The sequence below is a fragment of the Phlebotomus papatasi genome, chromosome 1 (assembly GCF_024763615.1).
Source record: "Phlebotomus papatasi isolate M1 chromosome 1, Ppap_2.1, whole genome shotgun sequence".
NCBI classification, from domain to species: Eukaryota; Metazoa; Arthropoda; class Insecta; order Diptera; family Psychodidae; genus Phlebotomus; species Phlebotomus papatasi.
Window position 1 is genome coordinate 6,046,297 of NC_077222.1, and position 22,857 is coordinate 6,069,153.

Genomic DNA, 22,857 nt, shown 5'->3' on the forward strand with positions numbered 1-22,857 from the left:
CCGTGGTCACAGAAGTGTAAATTTTGTCCCCGGAGCCGTGAAATTGACTGGCAAAAGGTTGTTATCTAACCATATTCGTCCCGGGAAGAAATCAAGAAGAAACAGAAAAAAAAGCTTCATGGGAAGTTCAACAATGCATCCAGTTTGCTTTTTGAATGCAATTCCCATAAATCTGATCCATGTGCGACTCTCAATAGGAATGGTGAAACGCCTCTGTGAGCATCATTCTTCATATAAGACAACAATGTGCACCAGAAGCCACACGACAGTCTGACACACAAAAGTCTCAACAGAGACCCAACGTTCCATCCCAGACAATCAACCGTCAGACGAAGAGACAGACAGACAGGCAGACATCGAGGTAAAGGTGAAAATAATTATATTATACAGTACACTCCAACATTGTGTATCTTCTTAAAGCATTGCACCGTGAATCGTGTCGTGGAGCACGATAGTTGGTTAGCGCGGGTGGTATTTGGGCGTAATTGACTCATTAGTTAACCCATAAGCACTCTTATCTTCCGATGCATCATATGGGAACGTTATTTTGAAATTCGAGAGCTTTTTAAATCTTCCATGTGATCATTCCATGTGCTCACAGCTGGAGTTTAATTTTCCAAAAGTGTCTCTGCTAAATTGTAAATGGCATTCTATTTACATGAAATGCCGTTGGTGTTCGAATTTTTCAAACTGAATTTCGAATATTCAAATTAAATGTTTAACAAGCTTTAAGACCCGTTAAATCATTGCTCTACCTGCCGATTTTACTCGGAGGTTTTTTGAATTGTAACGGTATAATCTAGTACATTCAGAGAAATTATGTAGATTTTCGGCAGAATTTCTGCATAGCAAATCTGCATAGTCTCCATTTTCTCAACAAAAATATTGTTGATTTATCAAGAAACTGTGGAAAATTGTTCTCGAACAATCGTGTCATTACTATTACTTGTAATTGGTATTACACTCAAGAGTAATTCTTCGAAGTTACAAATGATTTCGAAATCGAAATCCTAATAGGGTAAGATGGGGTAATTCGGAATCGTGTCTATTTTGGAATTTTGAGATTTTATCACTGTTTCAGAGGTTTTATATGATAAAAAAGAAAAAGAAAAAGAAAACCACGAAGAAGTACAAGATTATATTCGAGTATATTCGAAAGTACATTTTCATTGTTTTTTCCTTTTGCCATATAAAACTGTTAGTAAATCTCAAAGTTCCTAATGAGATATGATTTCAAATTACTCTATCTTTAGCGGTCTTCAGACTAGAGGCTTAGCCCAGTTTCCGAACGTATCAAAATCTTAGATAGCGAGAAATTTTATTGCTTCTCGAGAATTTAATAGGTCATTTATCTTTAATAATCCAATTCTAAGGTAGATTTTTCTAAAAAATAGTGATTGATAAGAAATTAGAGCAGTTAAGCCATATGGCTAAACCTTAGGTCTGAAAACCGTATTACTCTGGTGAAGGCAGGGCAATGTGTGGTATTTCGGGAAACTTTTTAACATTTTCAAGCTTTAAACATCTTAATGACTTCTCAAATTATTTTTTTCTTTGTTGATAATAATATTTATGTTCCTTATTCTGTCGAGAATAAGATTCTTATAGAAAAATGTTGAAAAATGACTCATTTTTTATACAAAATAGCAAAAAATGTAAAGAAGTAAAAATGGTATATTTCGGAACATTTAGGTATTTCGGGACAAACAAAAGTGGCTTTATGCAAATAATTTTCAGTGAGCCTGATTATTTACCTTCGAGTAGAAGGTCCAAACTTCACCTTTTTATAAAAAAATTGTTTAAATTTCGAAAAGAAACTCTTGCAATGTTTTTGTTGTCATATACAAAATTGATCGCACTAAAGATTTTGCAAAATGTGGAATGTGACACTCACAATTCATGCGTATTTCACACTTTAAATTAAATAAAATTTCAGAAGTTTTATGTTTATCTGATACGTAAAGAGTTTAATATTTCATATAGAACTTAAAAATAATAAGAAAACAAATTTTTATATGATTTTTTATCTGTCCAAAAACACCCATATTATGTTCCGAAAAGCACTTTGTCCCGAATTACCACGCGTTACCCTGTATCAAAGTCACGAAAGTCATTTCATGTGATCATTGTTTTTGCTTTTGAAGGATTTATTATTCAAACCAAGCGCCTGGCAAGTTGGCCTTTTTATATGGAGCTATTTGAAGCCAATTCCTAAATTGATCTCGGACTCAGTTCACAGTGCTCCAAGGAAAAAAATTATTATTTAAACAAAAATTTAGTATATTATTATCCCTCCATACGGAAAGGTATCTTATAATACGGAAAAATTTCTCACTTTTTAAATATTTAGCATAACGATCACGAGTGCAGAAAAATTCCCATACGCATTTGTATGTGAAAGTAGGAAATTGGCTTCAACTTTGAAGGCCACTCGCCGGGGACTAGATTCAAACTAATGTTATTTCTGACAGGTGTCAAAACACAGGAAGGTTGCTTGTGAATACAGTATGCAGTGGATCTAGTTCTACGTTTACGTTTCTCGCTCATTTTCGATTTTAGACCGTCTATTCTATTGATTTTTTCTCTACCGCATTGAATATAATTCACAGAAGATCTATCGTTTGAATTTCGAAAACTTAGCTTACTTTTAGAAATCCATTCAAAATATCTAATTACTTTTGTTATAGGCATATATTTGATAAAATTCGAAGTATACTATTAGGAATTCTACGTAGGACTGTACTCGAATGATCTTCGAATAGTTTTTCGAAATGTTACTTATGAACGTAAAGATGCACTAAATATTTTTAATTTTTTTTTGATCTCATTAGGAAGTAATTAAACCTTGAAATTTCGAAATTCTAAACTAATGGCGCTGGCATACCTTTTCAATTGAGTGAAATTCAATCGATTGAAATTTTAGTTTTTACTCTTTCAAACTAAAATAAGATATATTTGTCGCTTTCTGTCAAACGAAAATTGGAATTTCAATTTCAATTTTTATTTGACAGAAAATGACAGCTTTATCTGATTTCAGTTTGAAAGAGTAAGAGGTAAAATTTCAATCGATTGAATTTCACTCAATTGAAAAGGTGTGCCCGCACTATAAAAATTTATAAGTTAAAATAAGTTATAAATTTATAAGTTTCTGATTCTCAAAAGCATTGACTTCAAGTTCAAAGCATAATGGGTTAATTGCAAATTATAGCGGCAATTGCACAAAGTGTGTATGTACTAAGGTTAGAGCGTTCAAGGGCCCATTACTAACCTCAATGCATCCCTTTGCGTGTTGCTTCGGGCTAAGGAAGAATGTGCCGTCAACAAGGGGGTATCGGTCGAAGACGAACATGGGTTCTTCGCACAGGATGCACGCCACTCGACTTCTCTGCTGGGATGCCAATGAGGACAAAATGAATAATCTCGTCTCATCATTGCCATGGTTGCCCTCATCCTCCATCTGCAAAGATAACAACAAAACACCTGTGAGAAACCGGCTGAAGCCACTTAAGACATTCATACTTTATGATGGTCTTCAAAGTGATCCATCTTCAATGAACCCATCACTTCTGGTCACCTTGAAGACACAAGACGTGTTTTAGAGTGATTCAATGAACCATTTCAATTACATAAGATGCAGACTTTCAACTATGTTTAGTGTGCAAATGAGTGACTTCTCTATTAACCACACTGAAGGAGACTTAAATGTGCAGAATAAGGCTATGCAGGCTATGTATTATACATTGAATTCTCGTTTTAACTGAAGCTACTTTATCAATAAATTGAGATAAAAGTTAGTACTTTTAAATACAAATTGCTCTATCTGTTGTGAGAGATTCTTAGCAAATTGTCGATCAAAACTAGAAGGAAAAATGACTATATAGTAGAGGTTATCGCCTGAATATCCCCATAAATATTCCGCTAACTTGCACTCTGGCACCTCCCTCATTTTTCATCCACCGAAGTACTCTGCGCTGTTCAGTATTTTCCGGCTACGGAAAATTTTCCTGAATCTTAACTATATCCTTGTTATTTTAAAATACCAGAAGAAGGATTAATATCTTTTTATAGTTTATACTTTAAATGATTTTAGAGAACTCATCAACATGAACTGATAACTAAAAGTCAGTCTAGCAAATATTTCCAGCGCAGACTTCCAAATGCTCTGTGCAAAGGGTCGTGAATGCGAACTTGTTCATCTTAAGTGGGATCCAAAAGAAAAAGGATATCAAAAAATTCGGTGTAGCAGCATTCTTATTATAAATGATGATGGGAGGTGAGATACAATGGCAATACATTGTTTTATGAGTTGTGTGAAAAGTTGCGAAGAAAGTTTCTCGTATAAAATTTCGATCAACTTTTTGTCATTCCAGGCTGTGCGAGGTCATTCATTTCTTATCTGTGATTTGAACTGTCCCTCTCGAAAAGCTCATGTTAACGACTCCTAAAGGGTCATTTTTTATCCCTCCCTCACTTGCTACCTATAAAATTCCATTCTGGCAACATGAACAAATTTCCCACATTATATTTTTATTAGATTCAGATAGAGGACTTAAGCTCTAATAAATCGTCGCTGCCTCTACTATACCCCTTCACTCCGCTTCCCAAGTTCCTTTGCAAGGAAAATTGCTCGTCTGACAAAACTGTCGCCACTATTCCCTGGTGAAAATTTCAATAATTTCTTCCCAACTATGTAAAAGTTTTGGGGTCGAAAGTGAATTAAAATAAATCAAAATTAAATAGAAATTCTAAACTGACTGTGTGAGAATTGTGTAGTGTCCGGGGAAAATGTGAGATAAAACGACATTTGGGGTGTAATGTAATTTTCTCAACCTTAATGGAAAACTTTGTATTGTTGAGGGTACAAGAACTTATGTTGTAGATATTGCGAAACATAAAACTAACCCGGAGCATCGCTAACAATGTCGTCGTTTAAATTCAACTGCTCTCACACTCTTTTTTTTGTTAGAGTTACAAATTTATTTTGTGAAATGCATAAACAACTTTAAGTCGTTAAGGGTTATCTACACCGTGACTAAATGAAAAGAATGGCAATAAACCGATAAACCCGATAAACGATAATTTTAAAAATAGCTTTGAATAGGTGAATTATGGGTCTTTTTTTTTCTTTGTTTTATAATTGTACTCTTAAGCTTGCACTTAGGGAAACAAGCTCATTTAAGTAGACCAGAAAGCGAATAGTAGTGTCCATCGCCGTCTTAGTCTTGTTAACTAACCTCCAGAGTAAAGCGGTGGAAAAGCATTACTCTGTTTAAATTCCATGAAATTCATGATCTGAAAACGAAAATACTACGTCAGAAAACTTATTCATTTAGGGGAAACTACCCATGCTTCGTACAATCCCAAGCTTCGTAATGACTATGTTTTTGCTATGTTTCTGAATAAATGTGACTCCGCAATATATTTAAAAATGAGGCACTTTCCTCTAGTTTTTCAAATATGGATGCGATGAGTCACCTTTATTGATAAACATAGGAAATATTTAGTCATGACCATGTCACATATAAGATTAATATTAAGATTAATACTTTCTAAACTGCGAGAATGGAAAAAAGATAGCAATTGTTTTATCTTGCCTATCTCTCGCATTTCCCATCTGCGTACAAAGTTGGCAGCAATACAATCGCTCGAAAACTGACCGAATCACAGTTGGCACGCTTGGAAAATTGCTCGAATTGCTCGTAATATGATTCAGAAAACAATACGAACAGTAATATCTTACTCATCGTATTGCTCCACTATAGTGGACTCTTTCTAACATACGTGATATTCCATTTGAATTTTTGCATACTATATACCTCTCTCTTCGGCTTTTCTTAATATTAATATTAATCTTATATGTGACACCACTGTCATTACGAAGCTTGGGATGGTACGAAGCATGGGAAATTTTCTCTACTCATTTTCAACAGATGCTTATCCCTTTCAGGGTCGTGGGTTTGGGACACTCAGGTTAGCAGACTACGCCTGTTGATCCTCCGACACTTCAGGAAGACGTTCGCAGTCGATCTCAAAACGCCTCAAGGCAAAATACTGAACTTGCTTCAGTCAGCTTTTCCTGGGTTTATGCTGAGGCTGTAACGGTCGTGTTTTAAAACTTAAGCTCTGTGTTAAGTCTTCATCGAGTGTACATGTCGTGTCGTCAAATGGGAGGTGAAGAGGAGGATTTTGGGGAAACTATGTGTCCCATTTGGGAATCCCTAAAATCGTTCTAGTGAGGCTTCTGTGAACAGCTCAGCTCACCATGATCCTACTTAGTGGAGAAGATACCAAAAGGCTCCACCGTCACCTCGCCTCAGCGATACTTCGCCACCGAGGGAGGCGTACGGTCCCTTAGGGGGATTCTTCGCGGGAATCTTTTTTCGAATTTCGGAATTCGGAATTCGGAACTGGATTTCATTACCTTTTAGAGGAGCTTCGCCACCATAACCATATCTAAGACTAAGTGAGCTGATGAGTTTCCTTCCCAATCCTAACCCTTTTGTTTTGTAAAGAATTTCTTCGTAAAAATTAATTCCTGGCAATTGCATTGAGAGTTAAAGTAAGTTTCTTCCTTCATTTTCATCCCGTATTAAAATCCTTTGCATTAATTGAAATCGGTAAAGTACATTACAATTTGATACTTGTGTAAACTACCGGTCGGATTCTTAGGTTGGAAGGATTGATAGGAAATGGGCTCTCTTAAGCAACTAGCCGCCACACCTTCTAGTACCCAGCCAGATTCCCCCGAGAGACCCAAGTCCACAGGTCCTTCTTCTCTGACGTTATAGACCGGACTGACTCTCTCGGCTCTCCAACTTATAGGTACAGTGACAAAGACCCTGAAGGCAATGACACCGCAACGGCTTAGAAGCGGCCCAGGGACGGATTTGAATAGTAACGTTTATAACTGCCAGGATTTTTGCAACGTATACAATTCATTGGAAATAAAAGGTTTACATTTGTATTAATTCAGGCCTTATATTAAATCTCTGCTCCTTCATTTTTTTTAAATAAACCCATTAAATGAATAGTAGTTATAAGGGGTGCCGGTCAAAATTCCGAAAGACAAAATCCCGAAAGCCAAAATCCCGAACACCAAAATCCCGAAAGCCAAAATCCCGAATTCTTAAAAGTGTCGTAGCTACTCCCATGATTGCACTAGCGATTGCTATATAATTTCATCCCTTTCAGAATTTTGAACATTCTGGATTTTGGCTTTCGGGATTTTGGCTGCCACCGGTTATAAGACCTAGGTTCTTCCACAATGGTTTGTATATCTGTTCTGGAATTCTATATTTTGTCTGTTACTGTGAATAGACAAATGGGGTAACATATAGATCGTAACCAAAAGGATTTCTGATCCTTGAAAAAATCTAGGGATACCTAAAGGCCATCCTTGATTCCCTATGTTTTCCTCAAATTTACGGTCCTGTGGGTTCTTATTCTCCACGTGTTTCTCGGGCTACCCAGCCGAATTACTTTAAGTTCCTAGCATTAAACAACCCCTTGTCTGTAATATTACAAAGTGCAAACCTCATCAATGTTAATTCCTGAAAAAAAGTAGACTAATTTTCTGAAGTCATTCATGAATAAAATTGGACCAGTCTCCCTACTCACAGAAATTTTGAAACAATGTAACTTAAGAGAAAATGATAATCTTTACGATGGCCTTAATATAATAAACTTTTCCCTACTATTTGGTGAACATTTCCGCTTATTAGACAGAAATTTCCACGTTTGCAGTTCTGCCAAAATGCCAACCCTGCAATTATCCTGGGAAAAGTGCTTTCCTTGTTGCACTTATACCATCCTTTGACCCCAACTCTCCACGAAATGAAAGAGAATTCCTGGGAAAATTGGCAAAGGTGGGAGTTAGCTCGACGGTTCCCAGACACATAAATATGAAGCTAGAGAGAACTTGGAGAAAATTCACTGTTGCTGGGAGATGCATGTTTGGGGATGAAAGAGGAAAAGTCTCATGCACATGGTGTGTTTGGGGAAAAAAATAATTAATATTGCCTTTCTCACACCATATTCACATTTTCACCCCCAATTTCATCCCCATAAGAACGTACAATTGCGTGGTGCTTAAAATTTTTTTTGGAGGGAAACATTCACCAAATGAATTTCTTCCTCCACACTCGATAATTTCTTTCAATTCAACTCCCCCCTTCACAGTTTCCAATTCTCCCCAGATGAAACGTTTAAGCACCTCAATGGGTTGGACAATTTCAATACCTTGGTGGTGCCTTTTTCCAACCCGGAGGGAAGAAAAGCCACAATGGAAAAACGACACCCTTCAAGCCAATAAACAAACCTGTCGTCGCCAGAATTTCAGATTATTGTTGTTCACCAGTGAAATTGCACAATATCCGACCGTTTGCTCCCAAAATCCAATGGCAAAAGGAGCCAGAGAAGACGCCTTATGCTACTCCACAGACGGTGAGCTTTCCTTCTTTGGGGGGGCGGCAAGATCTTTCCCTTCAATTTATTTATGAGCTTTCTTTATACACTTGGAATTCTCACATTTGCCATCATGAGGGATGTTTTGTGGAGGCTGAGGTCTGTGAGGTAGAAGAAATTATCGGTTTTGTCCCAAATCACCTCGAACAGGGTGCTTCGTTTTGGGATCACAAATTAAATTTTGAGATGGACAGTTGCTATTGCAAAAGAAGCACTTCTTAAGATTTCAACGAGTAGAAAAGAAGCATTTATAATATGCTGGAACGATTATAGAATTCTATTGTCGCTAGCGTCTCTTGCGGGAGAAAACAGTGCCCTCTTGTGGAGAAAAACGTTGTATCATATGCAAGAAAATCAGCCATTATTTTTCTCCCTTCATAGAATTTTCCATTGAAAGAGTAAGTAGCTTGATCCAAGGCTTCTTGTTTCGAAAGGTATTTGCAGTTGCAGGCTATGAGCCTGAGGTTTTAGGCCTCCTGTCTCTCTTATCGTCAGGATAAAGAGGCTTCGGGGTGATTCGATGTACAGCATTCACTATGAGTTTTCTCGTTATCGTGTGGTCAGCTCTGAGCCTAACAGCAGCCGTCTTTTACCTATCACCTAGGATTACCTGGGACGTGGCCGATGGATACCCCAACCACTTTCTAGCGGCTTTAACTGAAAGCTACTGCTTAGCGTGCCAGCGTAACGTAAAGTGCTCTAAAAAGCTCGCAGTTAAAGCCGCTCGAAAGGAGTTGTGGAAAAATTGGGAAATAACCTGAAGTTTGATTACAGCAAACTTTACGGAAAATAGTCCGTAAATCTCTCAAAGGAAGGAATCCTCCTGATCAAAGAGGATAAGATCTTGAGTGAGCCTGGTGATTAAAGCAAATTCAAGATCGTGCCTAAGAAATCCTAATCTGGATGTCCTAAGTCTGCGAATCCATTAGAGACATAGGAATTGATTTCTCCTATGATCCTGCCAGTTCTCACGTATTCGCCTGAAACGTGGGTCCTCAGTAAACGCAGTAAACAGAATTGTGACCTCTTGGTCACGTTTGAGAGGAGGATTCTACGACAGATTTTTGGCCCCGTATAGGGGACGATTCCGGACTCCGGAGCCTATATAACCATGAAGTGTATGAGCACCAAGCGCCTGGCAAGTTGACCTTTTTATATGGAGCTATTTGAAGCCAATTCCTAAATTGATCTCGGACTCAGCTCACAGTGCTCCAAGGAAAAAAATTTATTTAAACAAAAATTTAGTATATTTATCCATCCATACGGAAAGGTATCTTATAATACGGAAAAACTTCTCACTTTTTAAATATTTAGCATAACGAACACAAGTGCAGAAAAATTCCCATACGCATTTGTATGTGAAAGTAAGAAATTGGCTTCAACTTTGAAGGCCGCTCACCGGGGACTAGATGAGTACTATTGAGAGGTAACTGTCCAGTTGGCTGTTCATCTGGTTCTCAAGGTTCCTCAAGGATGAGGACGACCCAGTCTGGAAAGTTTTTAGGGGCAAGCTCTAAGCTTCTTGGAATCGAGGTCGATACAACCACTGATGGACCGATAGCGTGGACAAGGCCACTAGCTCATTAGAAATGTGGAATTAGAGACCAATGGCGCGTAAAAGACCAAAGAGACTCAGGCTGATCCTCGACAATATTTAGTCTGTAAAATCTGGCAGTAAAAGATTAGGTGAAGGTAATTTTTGCAAAAGACCTCTAAACGGTGTTCCCAAGCCCTAGTTTAGGATAAATCTCCACTATCAAATTTTAAAGGCCTATTAGGCTCAGAGTCGGGAAAGGCCTGTAATTGGTTAAAGTGTCGGTTAATGCCCAATGCACAATAACTTTTGTTTTGTAAATATGTTTTTGACATTTCAATGAGAATGAATGAGATCTAGATCTAGTCATCTCGCTCATTCCCATAGGAAATTTTGAAAACATGTTTACAAACAAAAGTTATTGTGCAGTGGGCATAAGCAAGTAACTTTTTCTACTAAATGAAAACACCCTGTACCACATGCTAATACCTATAGTACGGCATTTAGGGTCGCAAACCGAGAAAGCAAATTACGATATTTTCATGTTAAAATCTCACAAATTAACCGGAGAAAATATTTTAATGTTTCCACCACAAGAATCGTACAAATCGAAGCCATGCAACAAAAGCCACTAAAAGTGGGTGTGAGACATTTTTATTGCGCACGATATAGGGGGGACAATAAACGCCAAGTGGAGCAAATTTTCTTCAATTCTCTCGTTCATGCAGTCTCAGAAATTCAATTTTAATCATTTCTCTTTAATTGTATACGAGACCACAGACTCCGCATGTTCCATGGAGCCAAAATAGACCAAATCACGGAATATTCATCATTCTTCCCAATGGTACTTTCCGCACAACAAAAGCCATCGACAGGGACTTCTACTCTTTTTTTCTTGAGCAGGAGGCAATTGAGAGTCGTAAGAGATCTCTTGAATCTGGAGATTCTTGTGAAATATTGTGAATTCTCAGAAAATTTTTCCATTTTTTCTTCTGTCTCTGTGACAAAAATTCCATATATAGGAGAGGCAGGAGTATAATGCTATGAATTTCACAAATTCACGTTTCCTCACATATTGGATACGTGAATATGCTCCAATGATTACTTATGCATTTGCGATTTTATTAGAAAAACGCGACTCGTTTCAATAACACTCTCTCTCTCTTCCTTTATTTTTCAATCGCAGAAAAGGATTTTCTTCCCCCCTCAAAAAAAATATTGAAGAAAACAGCACCAAAGAGAGAAAGCTTGGAGATCTTGAGAATTTATTTTGGGAAGAAAAATTTATTTCTTGTAGATACCTAAAGTTTAGGATAAATTAAAAGCTTGGCTGAACTTGTAGTAATTTTGTAAATTGGGTTGCATAATATTGTTGAGGGCTGCAACTGAATGATCGATATATTATAAAAATGCATCAGTAAAGAATTATGCACATTTAATGAAATATTTAATCTCTTTAAATATTTTTGGCTTATCGCACTCTCTGTTTGGCTGAAACTTAAACACAGTCAAAGCTCTTAAAGCTCTCTAGCCAATCAGAGACCGCGATAGAATCAAAATATTTTATGGTAATAATTATCTAATTAGCTGTGGAAAAAATGTTCACATGGAATTAATTATTTGCACCCATAAAATATTATCCAGATTATCTATTACATAGAAAATCTTCTAGGCTAGAGCTTTTATGTCGATGTTGATATGCTTAATGCTTAAACACTGAGTGAGAGAAATCCGAAAAAGTTAAAATAACATTCCGGAAATGTTAATTTTACCCTGCAGTATTGATCCAAAATTGGTGTAAATATTACGGTTTTCAGGTGTATTTGGGGTTAAAATTACCCTTTATCATGTTAATTTTACCCTTTAAAAGGTGTAAAATTAACATTAAAAAATGTTGATATATTTTTACACATAAAAAGTGTTGAAGTTCTGAGGAAAAAAAGTTAATCGCACCCTCTTTTTTCTCAGTGAAGAATTAAATATTATTAGAATAAAGTGAATTTTAAAAATTTTAGCATTATAAAAATAAAAAAAATACGAGGAAAATTACGTTTTTCCTACAACGTCCTGTTAAGAAATTTTGTAACTGTATGACAATATCATATAACAAATTTAAAAATGTTCATGTGGTAAATTTGCAAAATATTAATTGAAAATCAGATTTGCATCTTACAAGAGCTTTTATACAGCTCTTTGCAATGGCCATTCGATGTACTTTGGGCATTAATATTGTCCTTATTTAGAATTTACCAGGAAATTTTGTCAAATGACATTGCCATATATTTGCATTGATTAATTAGACGCAATTTTCTGAACATTTTATAAAATTTATTTATATGTTTTACTTGACTAAATTATTCTTTTTTCCTACGTCAGATAAATTTATGATACAGAATATTAAGCAGTTTATTTATTTTAATTGTTGAGTGATCAGTAAATCAATTAATTTACAAGCTGCATGTAGAAGAAATAAAAATAGAATGCATTATATTGGAAAATTTTGAATAATTTTATGCCAATGTTTTGCATTAATGTTTGTACCATTTTCATGCTAAGCGCATCGTGGTAAAACGGGTAAAACACTTTTAACTAAGGGCATAATCACATTGACAGTAAAATTCTCACCGTATTTCGTTAGTTTTTGGCATTTTCATTGCAACTCTTACGCAAATTCTCGATTACCGTATTACCTTATCTCATACTCGGTGGCACTAGGTGAAAATAATATAAGAAAGTTGAAAAAATAAAACGAAAATGCGATAAACAGTGAGCAAAAAAAACTGTACGATTACTTTTTCGGAAAGTTTTTTTTGCTCACCGTTCTTCAATTTTCTTATATTAATTTTCACCTAGTGCCACTGAGTATGAGATAAGGTAATACGGTAATCGAGAATTTGCGTAAGAATATCACAATGAAAATGCGTAAATTTACGAAATACGGTGAGGCTACAGAATTTTATTGTCAATGTGATTCTCCCCTAAACCGAAAAGCTTTGTACCATGTAAATAAGCAGCTTTTTATAAAATACTCACTTGATTTAATTATTTTATTTTTCAGTGTTATTGTCTGATCTCTGATATTTAATTTAGCATTACATAGAAGGATATATTTCGTAAGATTGTTTGCAAATGTTTGTGAATTTCACAAACAAATTTTGTAAAAGTTTGTAGTTTTCCACAAACACTTGATGAGCATTTTTATTCTTTTGCAAACATTTGTTCGTCATTGTTTGTAAAAATTCGTAAACACACAGACAAATGTTGGTAAGTATTTGTCAAGCTTTTGTAAAGTTTGACCATAAAAAATGTACGAACAAATATTTGTAAAAGAATAAAAAATGCTCGTCAGGCGATTATGTTACGAAGAATGTTTATGAAAAACTTCCACCTTTTACGAACATTTTACTGGATTATACACAGTAAAAAAAATTACAAGGATAATCGTTGGTTTGCTTTTTTATCACTATTATTCTAGTAAAGTTACACAAATTATGTATTTCAACAAAACGTGTAATCTGAAAATGTGTAATTTTAATTTAATGTAATTGTAAACCGTGTAATCAACAGGGAATGATTACACAGTTTTGTATATTTTCTTACATATTTCGTGTAAAATTACGAAGTTTTCAAATAAAAGGTGTACAAATTACACAGTTTTTAGGCAAAATGTGTACAAATTACACAAATGTGTATTACTACACACGATTACATGTTTAATGTAAAATTGCCAATGAAAATCTTGGTAAAGCAACCAAAATTTTTTTACTGTGTACGATTTTTCGAGCATTTCGTGGGAATTTACAAATAGTTACGAATTACGAACAATTTTATGTATAATTTTTCGGTGTAGGGGAGACAGGGGTAGAATTAGCCAGCAAATGAACCTTTTTTTTCGCGCATGATTTGTGAAAAAATGATAAAGTTTGTCTAATGTTTTTGTGTTTCATAAATAGCATTAAGATATTGGCTGTATAAAACCGTATAGTTCAGAGCTCTCAAATCCTTGGCTTTTTCTAGAGAGGATAATGAAAAAAGTATGACGCATTGGCTACACCTGCCCCGGCCTGGGTAGATTTAGCCACTTTCGGGGTGCTATTTGCCACCAGTTTTCCAGACGAAATTTTAAAACTGGAAATACCAAGTGTTATTTCACTTGATCCACTGAAGCCCACTGATACTAAATATGTAACTTAAACCTAAAGAAAAAGACTTTAGCCGACTTTTTAAGACATTTTTGTAATTGCGGCAAAATTGATGAAAATATCCTGAAAAAATCTATTTCACAAATTTTTCATCCGAAAGGCAATATTGCTTGGAATATCAATAGTACTCTTTCATCTAACAATTATCCATGTATTAGTGAAAAATCATTGATAGTTTTATCCGGCCACGGAAGAGTGGCTACAACTGCCTCGAGGGCTGTTTTAGTGTTTTTCATCTTATATAAAAAATTGGATAATTATTATCCAAGTGAAAAATATTTTTTAATTAGGTTTATGAAACCAGAAACGAGGTAAAACTATGAAATCTTGACTAGAAACTCAAAAAACCAAATGCTGGTCCAAAAACTGAAATATCAAAACTGCAGTTTTATACCCATTTTATAAAAATGCTTCTAAATTGTAGGATAACAGGATCAGACTTTTAAATATTTCTGGGAATATGGGGATGTGTTCCTACTTTCATTAAAAAATACTTTGCTCAAGGTACATTTTAAGGGAACCGAGAAAAATCCACTGTCTACTTCTGCCCCTGGCTAATTGTACCCCGGTCTCCCCTACATTAAGTATTTTTGTACTTTCTTGAAAATCAAAGGAATTAATGGCTTTATAACACAATGTTTAACGTTTTAAATTACATTCATTAGTCTTTTTGCTTTGGTACTTAAAATCGCAAATATTTTGCAAGAAAACAATGTTGAAATAATTACCCATTAATTTTTTCATGGATATTTCTGAGTAAAATAAAATATAAGATCTCCATAAGATGCTAATGTTCTTGCATTAAGTGTGATAAATACGATTCCACTGGAATTTCTTGCATCACTTTTTCTCCATCATTCATTGAGCTTTCAGAGCTTTTCAGGAATGTGAGAAAAATTCAATTTTGTTTGCTTTCTGCAGTCAATATAAGAAATAATAAATTAATTGATTTGATCATACTGACAGCAAAGTCAATCTTAGTTTATTTACAGTCGTCTCAATTTTTATAGTCCGCCAACAATGTTTTAAGCATCTTCTCCCCCAAGAGCTTTCACCATTGGTCCCATGTGCACCTTTCAGTATGAAAAATGTGATAAATTGTAGCAATAAAATCGATTTTATAGCTCATTTTTACACGTCAACTATATATTTTTGCCCCAGACACTTTTAGTCAGAGAAATTTGTTGGCCATTGCAGAAATTGATGATTCAATTTTTGTCCTTGCTAAGAACAAAAAAGAATTTCACTTGATTTTTTTTTAGGGGTTGGGGGGTGGTTGAGAGCTTTTGGAAATGGCTTTTTCATTTAGAATTGTGATCTCGTGGAAGCTTACCTCCTCACTTTTCTCCTACAAAGCAGACACAACAAATCGCAATGTCATTTGCACTTAATTTAAATGCAAAGCACAGACAATATCCCCAACTGATTCGCCATTCTTAAGATGACTTATAAGACCATGGTGTCTTGTACACTATCTCTTTTTGAAATTATTCCATGTCAAAGAAAGGGAGAGGTTGGAGGGTGTGCTTTTTAAGACATGGTGGGAAATTATGCAGCAACTGGTGAACATTGTCACGAATTTGCCTAATGATAACAATTCAAGTCACATCGTCCTAAATTATATTCTTAGTTTTGCTAATTTCCACCAAATTTTTCACTTGAGAATCTTGCCAAGATTTTAAGGACGTATTTCATCTGTTTGTGACTGCAAAGGAGCAGAACAAAATTGTGTTGTAAAAAAACGAATTTTCCATAATCTTCAATATGTCATTTGCGAGTAATTTTCATGTGAAAGAGTTAGAAGGTGTATTTGCATTAAAATAGAGTGTCAAGAAGTCAGTTTGAATTTTCGTTTCTGGCCATTCTATTTTAGCACTTCATAGATTTCACTTTATTGAGTCATATTCCATGTTAGTGCTCCACTATTCTCCTCTTGCAAGGAATTTTCTCACGAAGAAAAAATAGAAGAAAAGAGCATTTTACACCCTCATAGTGTCTCTGATGAGGCGTTAAACGGTGATGAAATGGTGAGTGGATTTTTACATAATGACAGTGATGACGCTGTTTGTGAATAAATATAAAATAAAACAGCGCGAAAATCTTCATAAGCTGTCGAGTGTCATTGTCATTCCTTTTGATAATTTACATCAATCTGCAACCAGACGACATGGTCGTTGTCGTCTGGATGCTTTTAGTTTTCTACCATCGTCTTTGCACAGATCCTCTACTCCTGTTCAACTCCCGATGGTGATTTCTTTTGGAAAATGGCACTCCAGCACAACTATTCGATGTTCAAGATAAATTTCATTCCTTATTTTGTTCTTTCAGTGAAAATTTCTTAATTAAAGTTAAGCCTTTTGAATCTTGACGTATTTTCCGTTCCATGCAGTGGAATTGTCATGGAGAAAAAGGACGAAAAACAAGTGGAAATTCCACCGTTTCACCGTGAAAATGAATGAGCATTTCTTTTAAGTTGTGTATCAAATGCTGAGATTAAACAACAAATTAGCTCCTTTAACCTTTCGTATCTCCAAACTCCTTTATTTTCTTTTTCAAATTAGTCCATCCGTACCTTCTTCTCTCATCACTTGCAAGAGAAATAAATGGTGGGAAAATGCAGGGAAAATTATCTCTAGAATGTGAAAAAGAATTCAATCAAAGGGGAAATAATTCTTGCTTGAATACAAAATCACATAGGGGAAGAGCTTATTTTTTTTGGACATTAATTTGATTGTTTTTTTTGTTACTCTCTTTCCAGAAGGGTTGTTTAGAAACTTGGCAAGCTGTTTATCGTCTTTATTTTTACTAAACTTAGTCTGAATACGTTTAAAACTGAACTGATATGTTGAGATGAATTTGACTTAAATTTTGGACACTTTGGTTGTAATTTTGGACAGCTAATCTACCTCAATAGGATGCTCTTTGTTCTCCATTTCATGGACTTTTCGTACCAAATCCTTTTCCTGATTATGTAAAAGAACTGTAGAATGTCACAAGAAGCCCGAAAACTTTCACCATCATTCATTAAAGTGAATTGATTTTGGTACTCCAAGTAGGGGAAAGTACTCTCCATTCGAACGATCATGCTTTCGAATAATGTGAATTTTCTTTTGTTTTTTTCTAAGAGACTTAGACATTTCTATTAAATATTAGTTAGCTTATTATCAATTATTGATAATTATGTGTAAGTCGCTTAGGCAAAGTAAAAGAAATTCTCATTATTCGAAGGCATTAACGTTCGAAGGGAGAGTACTTTCCCCTATGCGCGGATTCGTGCATTCCCTGGTCTTTCCGGGAGCCTTTTAAGGCTTTCCTCACTACATCTCGTTCGTAGAGATGTTGCTCTTTTGTTTTCCAGGTATTTATACAACCTCGTTATCATAAAAGTTAAAACTTCAAGAAATATTGAGAAAAAACACCTGTCCAAAATAAGAAAAGTATCAACGCACTGGTGAATCTCTGAGAAAATTGCTCGTTTTTCACACGAAAAACGCAAATCACCATTAACGTGAATCAACACAATATTTAATGAATATTTAGTAATATTACTTTAAAATTCGAACCAAAATTGTTAGTACTTCACCACAGAGAAATAAAATTGAAATAAACACGAAGTTCTGTCATATTTCTCGTAAAAAATTCCTCACACTGTAGTTTCAACAAAGCAATTTCAACTCAAATCATATTCAAAATTTAACGTATTTACTGTCAAAATCTTCCAAAAAGAACAAATATTTAGATAGAGTTCATTATTCATTAAATATTGGAATAAAAATCCATAATTTTATTGCATTTGTTTTAGTGTCCGATTTAACACTCAAAGTGTCCTAATTTAAAAACTGTCCAAAATTATGAGCTATTCCCCTATCGTCAAGGGGTAACTCATATTGAGAAACCCTTGTTAATTGTCCGAGAAACGCTTCGTGAAACCCAAGAAACCCAGTCTTTGCTTTGCGAAATCCGAAGAACCCAAAAATTGTATCACGAAACCCGAGAAACCTTCTTTTTGCATCGAAAAACCCGAGAAACCAAAATTTGCATCGCGAAACCCGCGCAATCAGAAACCCTTGTCAGAAAAAATGGGAATGAATTACCCCTTGACTATTGTGGATAATAAATAAATAAACTTTACAATTATCCTGTTCAAAATTTAATAAAAGGCTGAGTTTAAGAAAAATATTCATTTTAAATAATTCGTTTATCAATTAAATGGAGTAGATATAACTATTTAAGTCTCGTTTAAACAGGCGTATTTCGAAGTGCACAATATTATGATATGCACTGGCAATGCATAAAAAAATCAACAGGTGCGTTCCTGGGATAAAATCTCCCAGTTGCCACTTAGAAATCCCTCGAGTGTGTCTCGACTAAAATAAAAAAAAATTGGTATACTTTAAGAAAAGGATATTTTAAAACAAAAAAGCCTTTTCGAAATAAGAACACTCCATTTTATCCCTGTTTATATTTGGCTATACTCACATAAAATTTTTCTAAATGATATTTTCGAAATCTGTGCTTTTTACAATCAGATATTTTACCAATAAAGTAAGTAAACAAAAGCATTTCTAACAAAATAATTGGATAATATCGGTATCCCAGTCAGTGATCAAAAAAATAATGATTAAAAATAAATACGTAGGGGAGGTGGGGCTACTTTGAGCTGTGTGCTACATTGCTATACGATTTTTTTTTCATATTTGTAATGTAAATTGGATTTTATCATGATGTAATTTGGATAGAAAACATAATTGTGAATCTAAATAAAATAATTTTAAGGGCCAGCTTCATAAGCGAAAACGTCGTATAACAATCTAGCCTCACCGCTCAAAGTAGCCACAACTCCCCTTAGATAAAATAAATAGAATCTATTTACAAATTTTACATAAGTTAGTGAACCACTCGGGAACATTTACCAAGACTCTTTGATGCATAGCACAGCAAGGCGTAGTCCGATTCATTCCCGTTTCAAAGGTTCTTAAAAGGAACTTAGTATGGCATCAAATAATCTGAAAAATTCTTAAGGACTCAATAGTCTATCGGGTTCTTACATATAGCAGAGGCCCATCAAGCCTAATAAAAAGTGAAGCTATTTTTCACTTTTCCTTGTAAAAATTTTGCAGCTATTGCACCGCGACTTAAACAAATTTGCTCATAGTTCTTGCACAATTTTGGCGAACATTATGAAATATGTATTTTTAGATAGCTTTTAATGCACGATTTCGAAATATATCAGACTGATAAGTCAATTCTCTTTAGGTAAAAACTTGCCAATAATCTTCAGTGCCTCTATGCAAAAACGTATGGAAAAATGAAATGTCGAGAGGCCCCTGTATATAGACATTTTATAAAATTCAACTGTGGTGCACATGAACATTCTCTGTACTGCCCCTCTCTCCCCTTTTTCTTTATTTTCTTTAAGTATGAGAAGTTTATAAAACCATACCATCCGCCAACTTCTCTCATTGATACCACAACCAAAAGGAGACTGCTCTGTCATGGTTTCAGTTTCATTGAAGCATAATGAATTCAGGATAGATGGGTTTGGGTATCACTATGGAAATTGTATGTTAAACTTTGGGTTAAGCAAAATACAATGAAGAGAATGAAATGGATTGCAAACTTCCGAATTTCTTGCTGAAAAATCCAAACTTGTAGCGGTCGTTTTTCCTGCACTCCTTTTTTTCTCAACTTTTGTAGATTATAATAAATTCATTATAAGAAAGTTTTATTGTTACTATATGAGTTTGTCGTTAGATTTTCGTTGTTCGAAGTATCAAAATCACGTTGCAATAAAATAATCATTATAAGAAACTGCAAATAACCTCCAGCACTAACCTCATCCAGTTTCTGTAATTTCTTCCACTTGAGAAAATCTGTGGTTTATCCACCATTTATATAATAACACACACATAATCCCTTCTTCACATTCCCCCCTCATACCATTTGGCAATTTCTTGGTTGTCGCTTGGGATGCTTGTGCTTCACTTTCTCAGCAGTTGTTGCTGGAGAAGACATCGTCCATCCCCTCGAGTTAGGGGCGAGTGCAGTTTGAAAATGGTTTATATAGTGGATGTGTTGTGGAAAACTGGGGAGAATGGAGAAAATCACACATCCATTTCATTGATACTCTCGGCACACCAGTTAAGCTTTTCCTAAACCATCAGCAAGTCATTGAGGGAAGCCCCTTCTGGGATGATTTTGGGGGTTGAAAGAGAGCGGAGCAGGTATAACGTCAGCATTCGAACTTGGCATTCAAAGTGCTCGATTACTCAGCGAATTTCACCATTTCACTCTTTGAGGAGATTTCCTCAGCACATTGGCCATTTGCGGAGAGAAACTAAAATCCTCCTTATATCATTTCAGGGGCTAATTAAAAGCACTTGCTGGTACCAAGGGAGAAGTTTAATGAAGAATGAGCATCATCTGGCGAAACAGTGGGCACATGGCAATAAACAAGTCTATGCCACTTGAGCCAGAGATAGTCCCTTCTCTTTTTTTTTCTGTTGGTCCAAGAATCCTTTCGATTTATTTGCTTGTCCCATCTCCAAGCTCATAACATACTCTGATACTAAAGCTCTTTTCCATTTACAACCCTCTAAGGCACGGAATTCTATATTGAAAAAGGCACGCAGGAAAAGTCTCATCTGTTGGTATTTTCATCCCCAAAATTCGCCTGATGGAAAAGGTAGAAAATATTGAGCTCGTAGGTATCACTTAATCCCTCTTCCACCAGAGCCAGCAAATGAATTACGTATTGTGCCATTGTGTGTATCTCGCAAATAAAGAAGACGGAGAATTCCGCAATATTGACGATATTTGATTCTTGAGCACAATAATTACGAATCGGAGAATTCTATCAAGGAGGAATGAAGGTTCAGTTACATATGAGATAAGGGTGATTTGGATCATTTCTAAATTTAGCACTGTAATACGATGAAAGACGAGATGAAAGCATAATTGATTTTTTTTTAAAGTCTAATCCACATTAAGTAGTAAAGTATTGTATTTATATATGCTTTATAGTCTGATACATAATTTAATTAAATAAGGAAAAGAAAGATGACTGAGATTTTTTTTAGATATAGGAAAAAGCGACGACTGAAACTTCGGACAAGACAATTTTTTCTGTGTTTCTAATGGATTTGAAAAATTGTTCTTTTAAGAAAATTTGTGGCATTGTACTAGCTATTAAAAAGTAATGTTAGGGGAATGTTGGCATGGTTCGCATAGAGTGAACCTTCAAACAATGCACATTTTCTTTTTATTTACAAAGAACTAGTTCATTATTTCTTAGCCATAAAATAGATCATTATTAGGCTCATGAAGCGAGATGAGAAATGGTAGGTTAGTTCTTTGCAAACAAAGAGAAAATTCGCATCGTTTACAGGTTCACTCTGTGCGAACCTTGCCTACATTCCTCTATTTTGGATCAAACTCATTTAAAAAATATTTTTTAAAAAATAGTTGATCGAAGCCTGAGTCGTCTGAAGGTAGAGCGCATAGCCCTGCTTTGTCTGTGTCGTGTTTATCTTCCATGTATAAAAATTCTCTAGGATACGGTTTTATATTTTTTTTGTTTTCAAAATCAAAATTTATTTAGGTTTAAAGAGAACCGATTGAAGCAAATCTGGATTCATTTGAAACATCTTGAAATTCCTTAAGAGTCTGAATCGGTTCTAAATTCTAAAACTTCTGTAATGAACCAGAATTGACAATTTTTACGATTTTTCGTAGCTCTCGTTACCATATTAAATAGGGTATGTGTGCCAAATTTCGGCATAGTTGCATGCAAGCGCCAAAGTCTCAAGTTTGAAATGTAATATTTTTAATAAAAATTGAATTTTTTTGTTATTTTTTGTAAGGAGTGTTGCTTGGAACTTTCTAGACAGTCTATCGTCTTTATTTTCTCTAAATTCATTCTTAATCCATTTTAAAATGAATGCAAATGTAGAGATGGCATTGGTGGCCTATTCCGGCCACCTTAATTCACATAGTTTCTTGCCCTTCCGGAATTCTTTCAATGTTTTTTTTTTCAGATCAACTTGTCCAAACAAAAACTGTGGCCGAAATTGCAAGCTGACCGTAATTTGGCACACTTACCCTACTATGAATTCTTAGTTTTTGGAATTATTTTAAGCAATAAGACTTTAACAATAGGGGAAGGCGTTCAGACTTTGCACACACTCTGGCTTTGAACACTTCATATTTTTTCCCGTAGGGGGAAGTGGGGCTACTTGGAGTTGTGAGGCTACCTGTTTTTTTTGCCTATTTCTAAATAAAGCTCGTTCTTACTATATCATTTAGATCCACAATTGTTTTGTCTATCCGAATTACATTCTGTTAAAACCCAGTTTCCTTTAGAAATATGGGAAAAATCGTATAACAATGTCACACAGTTCAAAGTAACCCCACCTCCCCCTATTTCTTTAATGAGTCTGACAGTCTGACCGGTCTGACCTAACGGCAACTTTAGTATGTCTTAAGTCACACATTTCCTGAAGATTCGGATTCATTATAGAAATATGGAAAAAATATAAAGTGTTCAAAGCAAGAGTCTGTGCGAGTCCTGAAAACCTTCCCCTGCTCGCAATTCAATTATAAAATATGTTTCAATCTTAATATTGAAAAATCTCTCTGAATTTGAAAAGCTTTTGTCTC

General features: G+C 35.1%; 1 protein-coding gene across 1 annotated transcript in view; it reads right to left on the minus strand.

The window, feature by feature from the left end:
- LOC129798607 (headcase protein) overlaps nt 1-22,857 on the minus strand; it is a 243,585-nt gene that overhangs the window by 14,873 nt on the left and 205,855 nt on the right. The window contains exon 3 of the mRNA XM_055841833.1: nt 3,269-3,457. Within this exon, the coding sequence (XP_055697808.1) occupies nt 3,269-3,457 (189 nt within the window). The remainder of the gene's footprint in view (nt 1-3,268; nt 3,458-22,857) is intronic.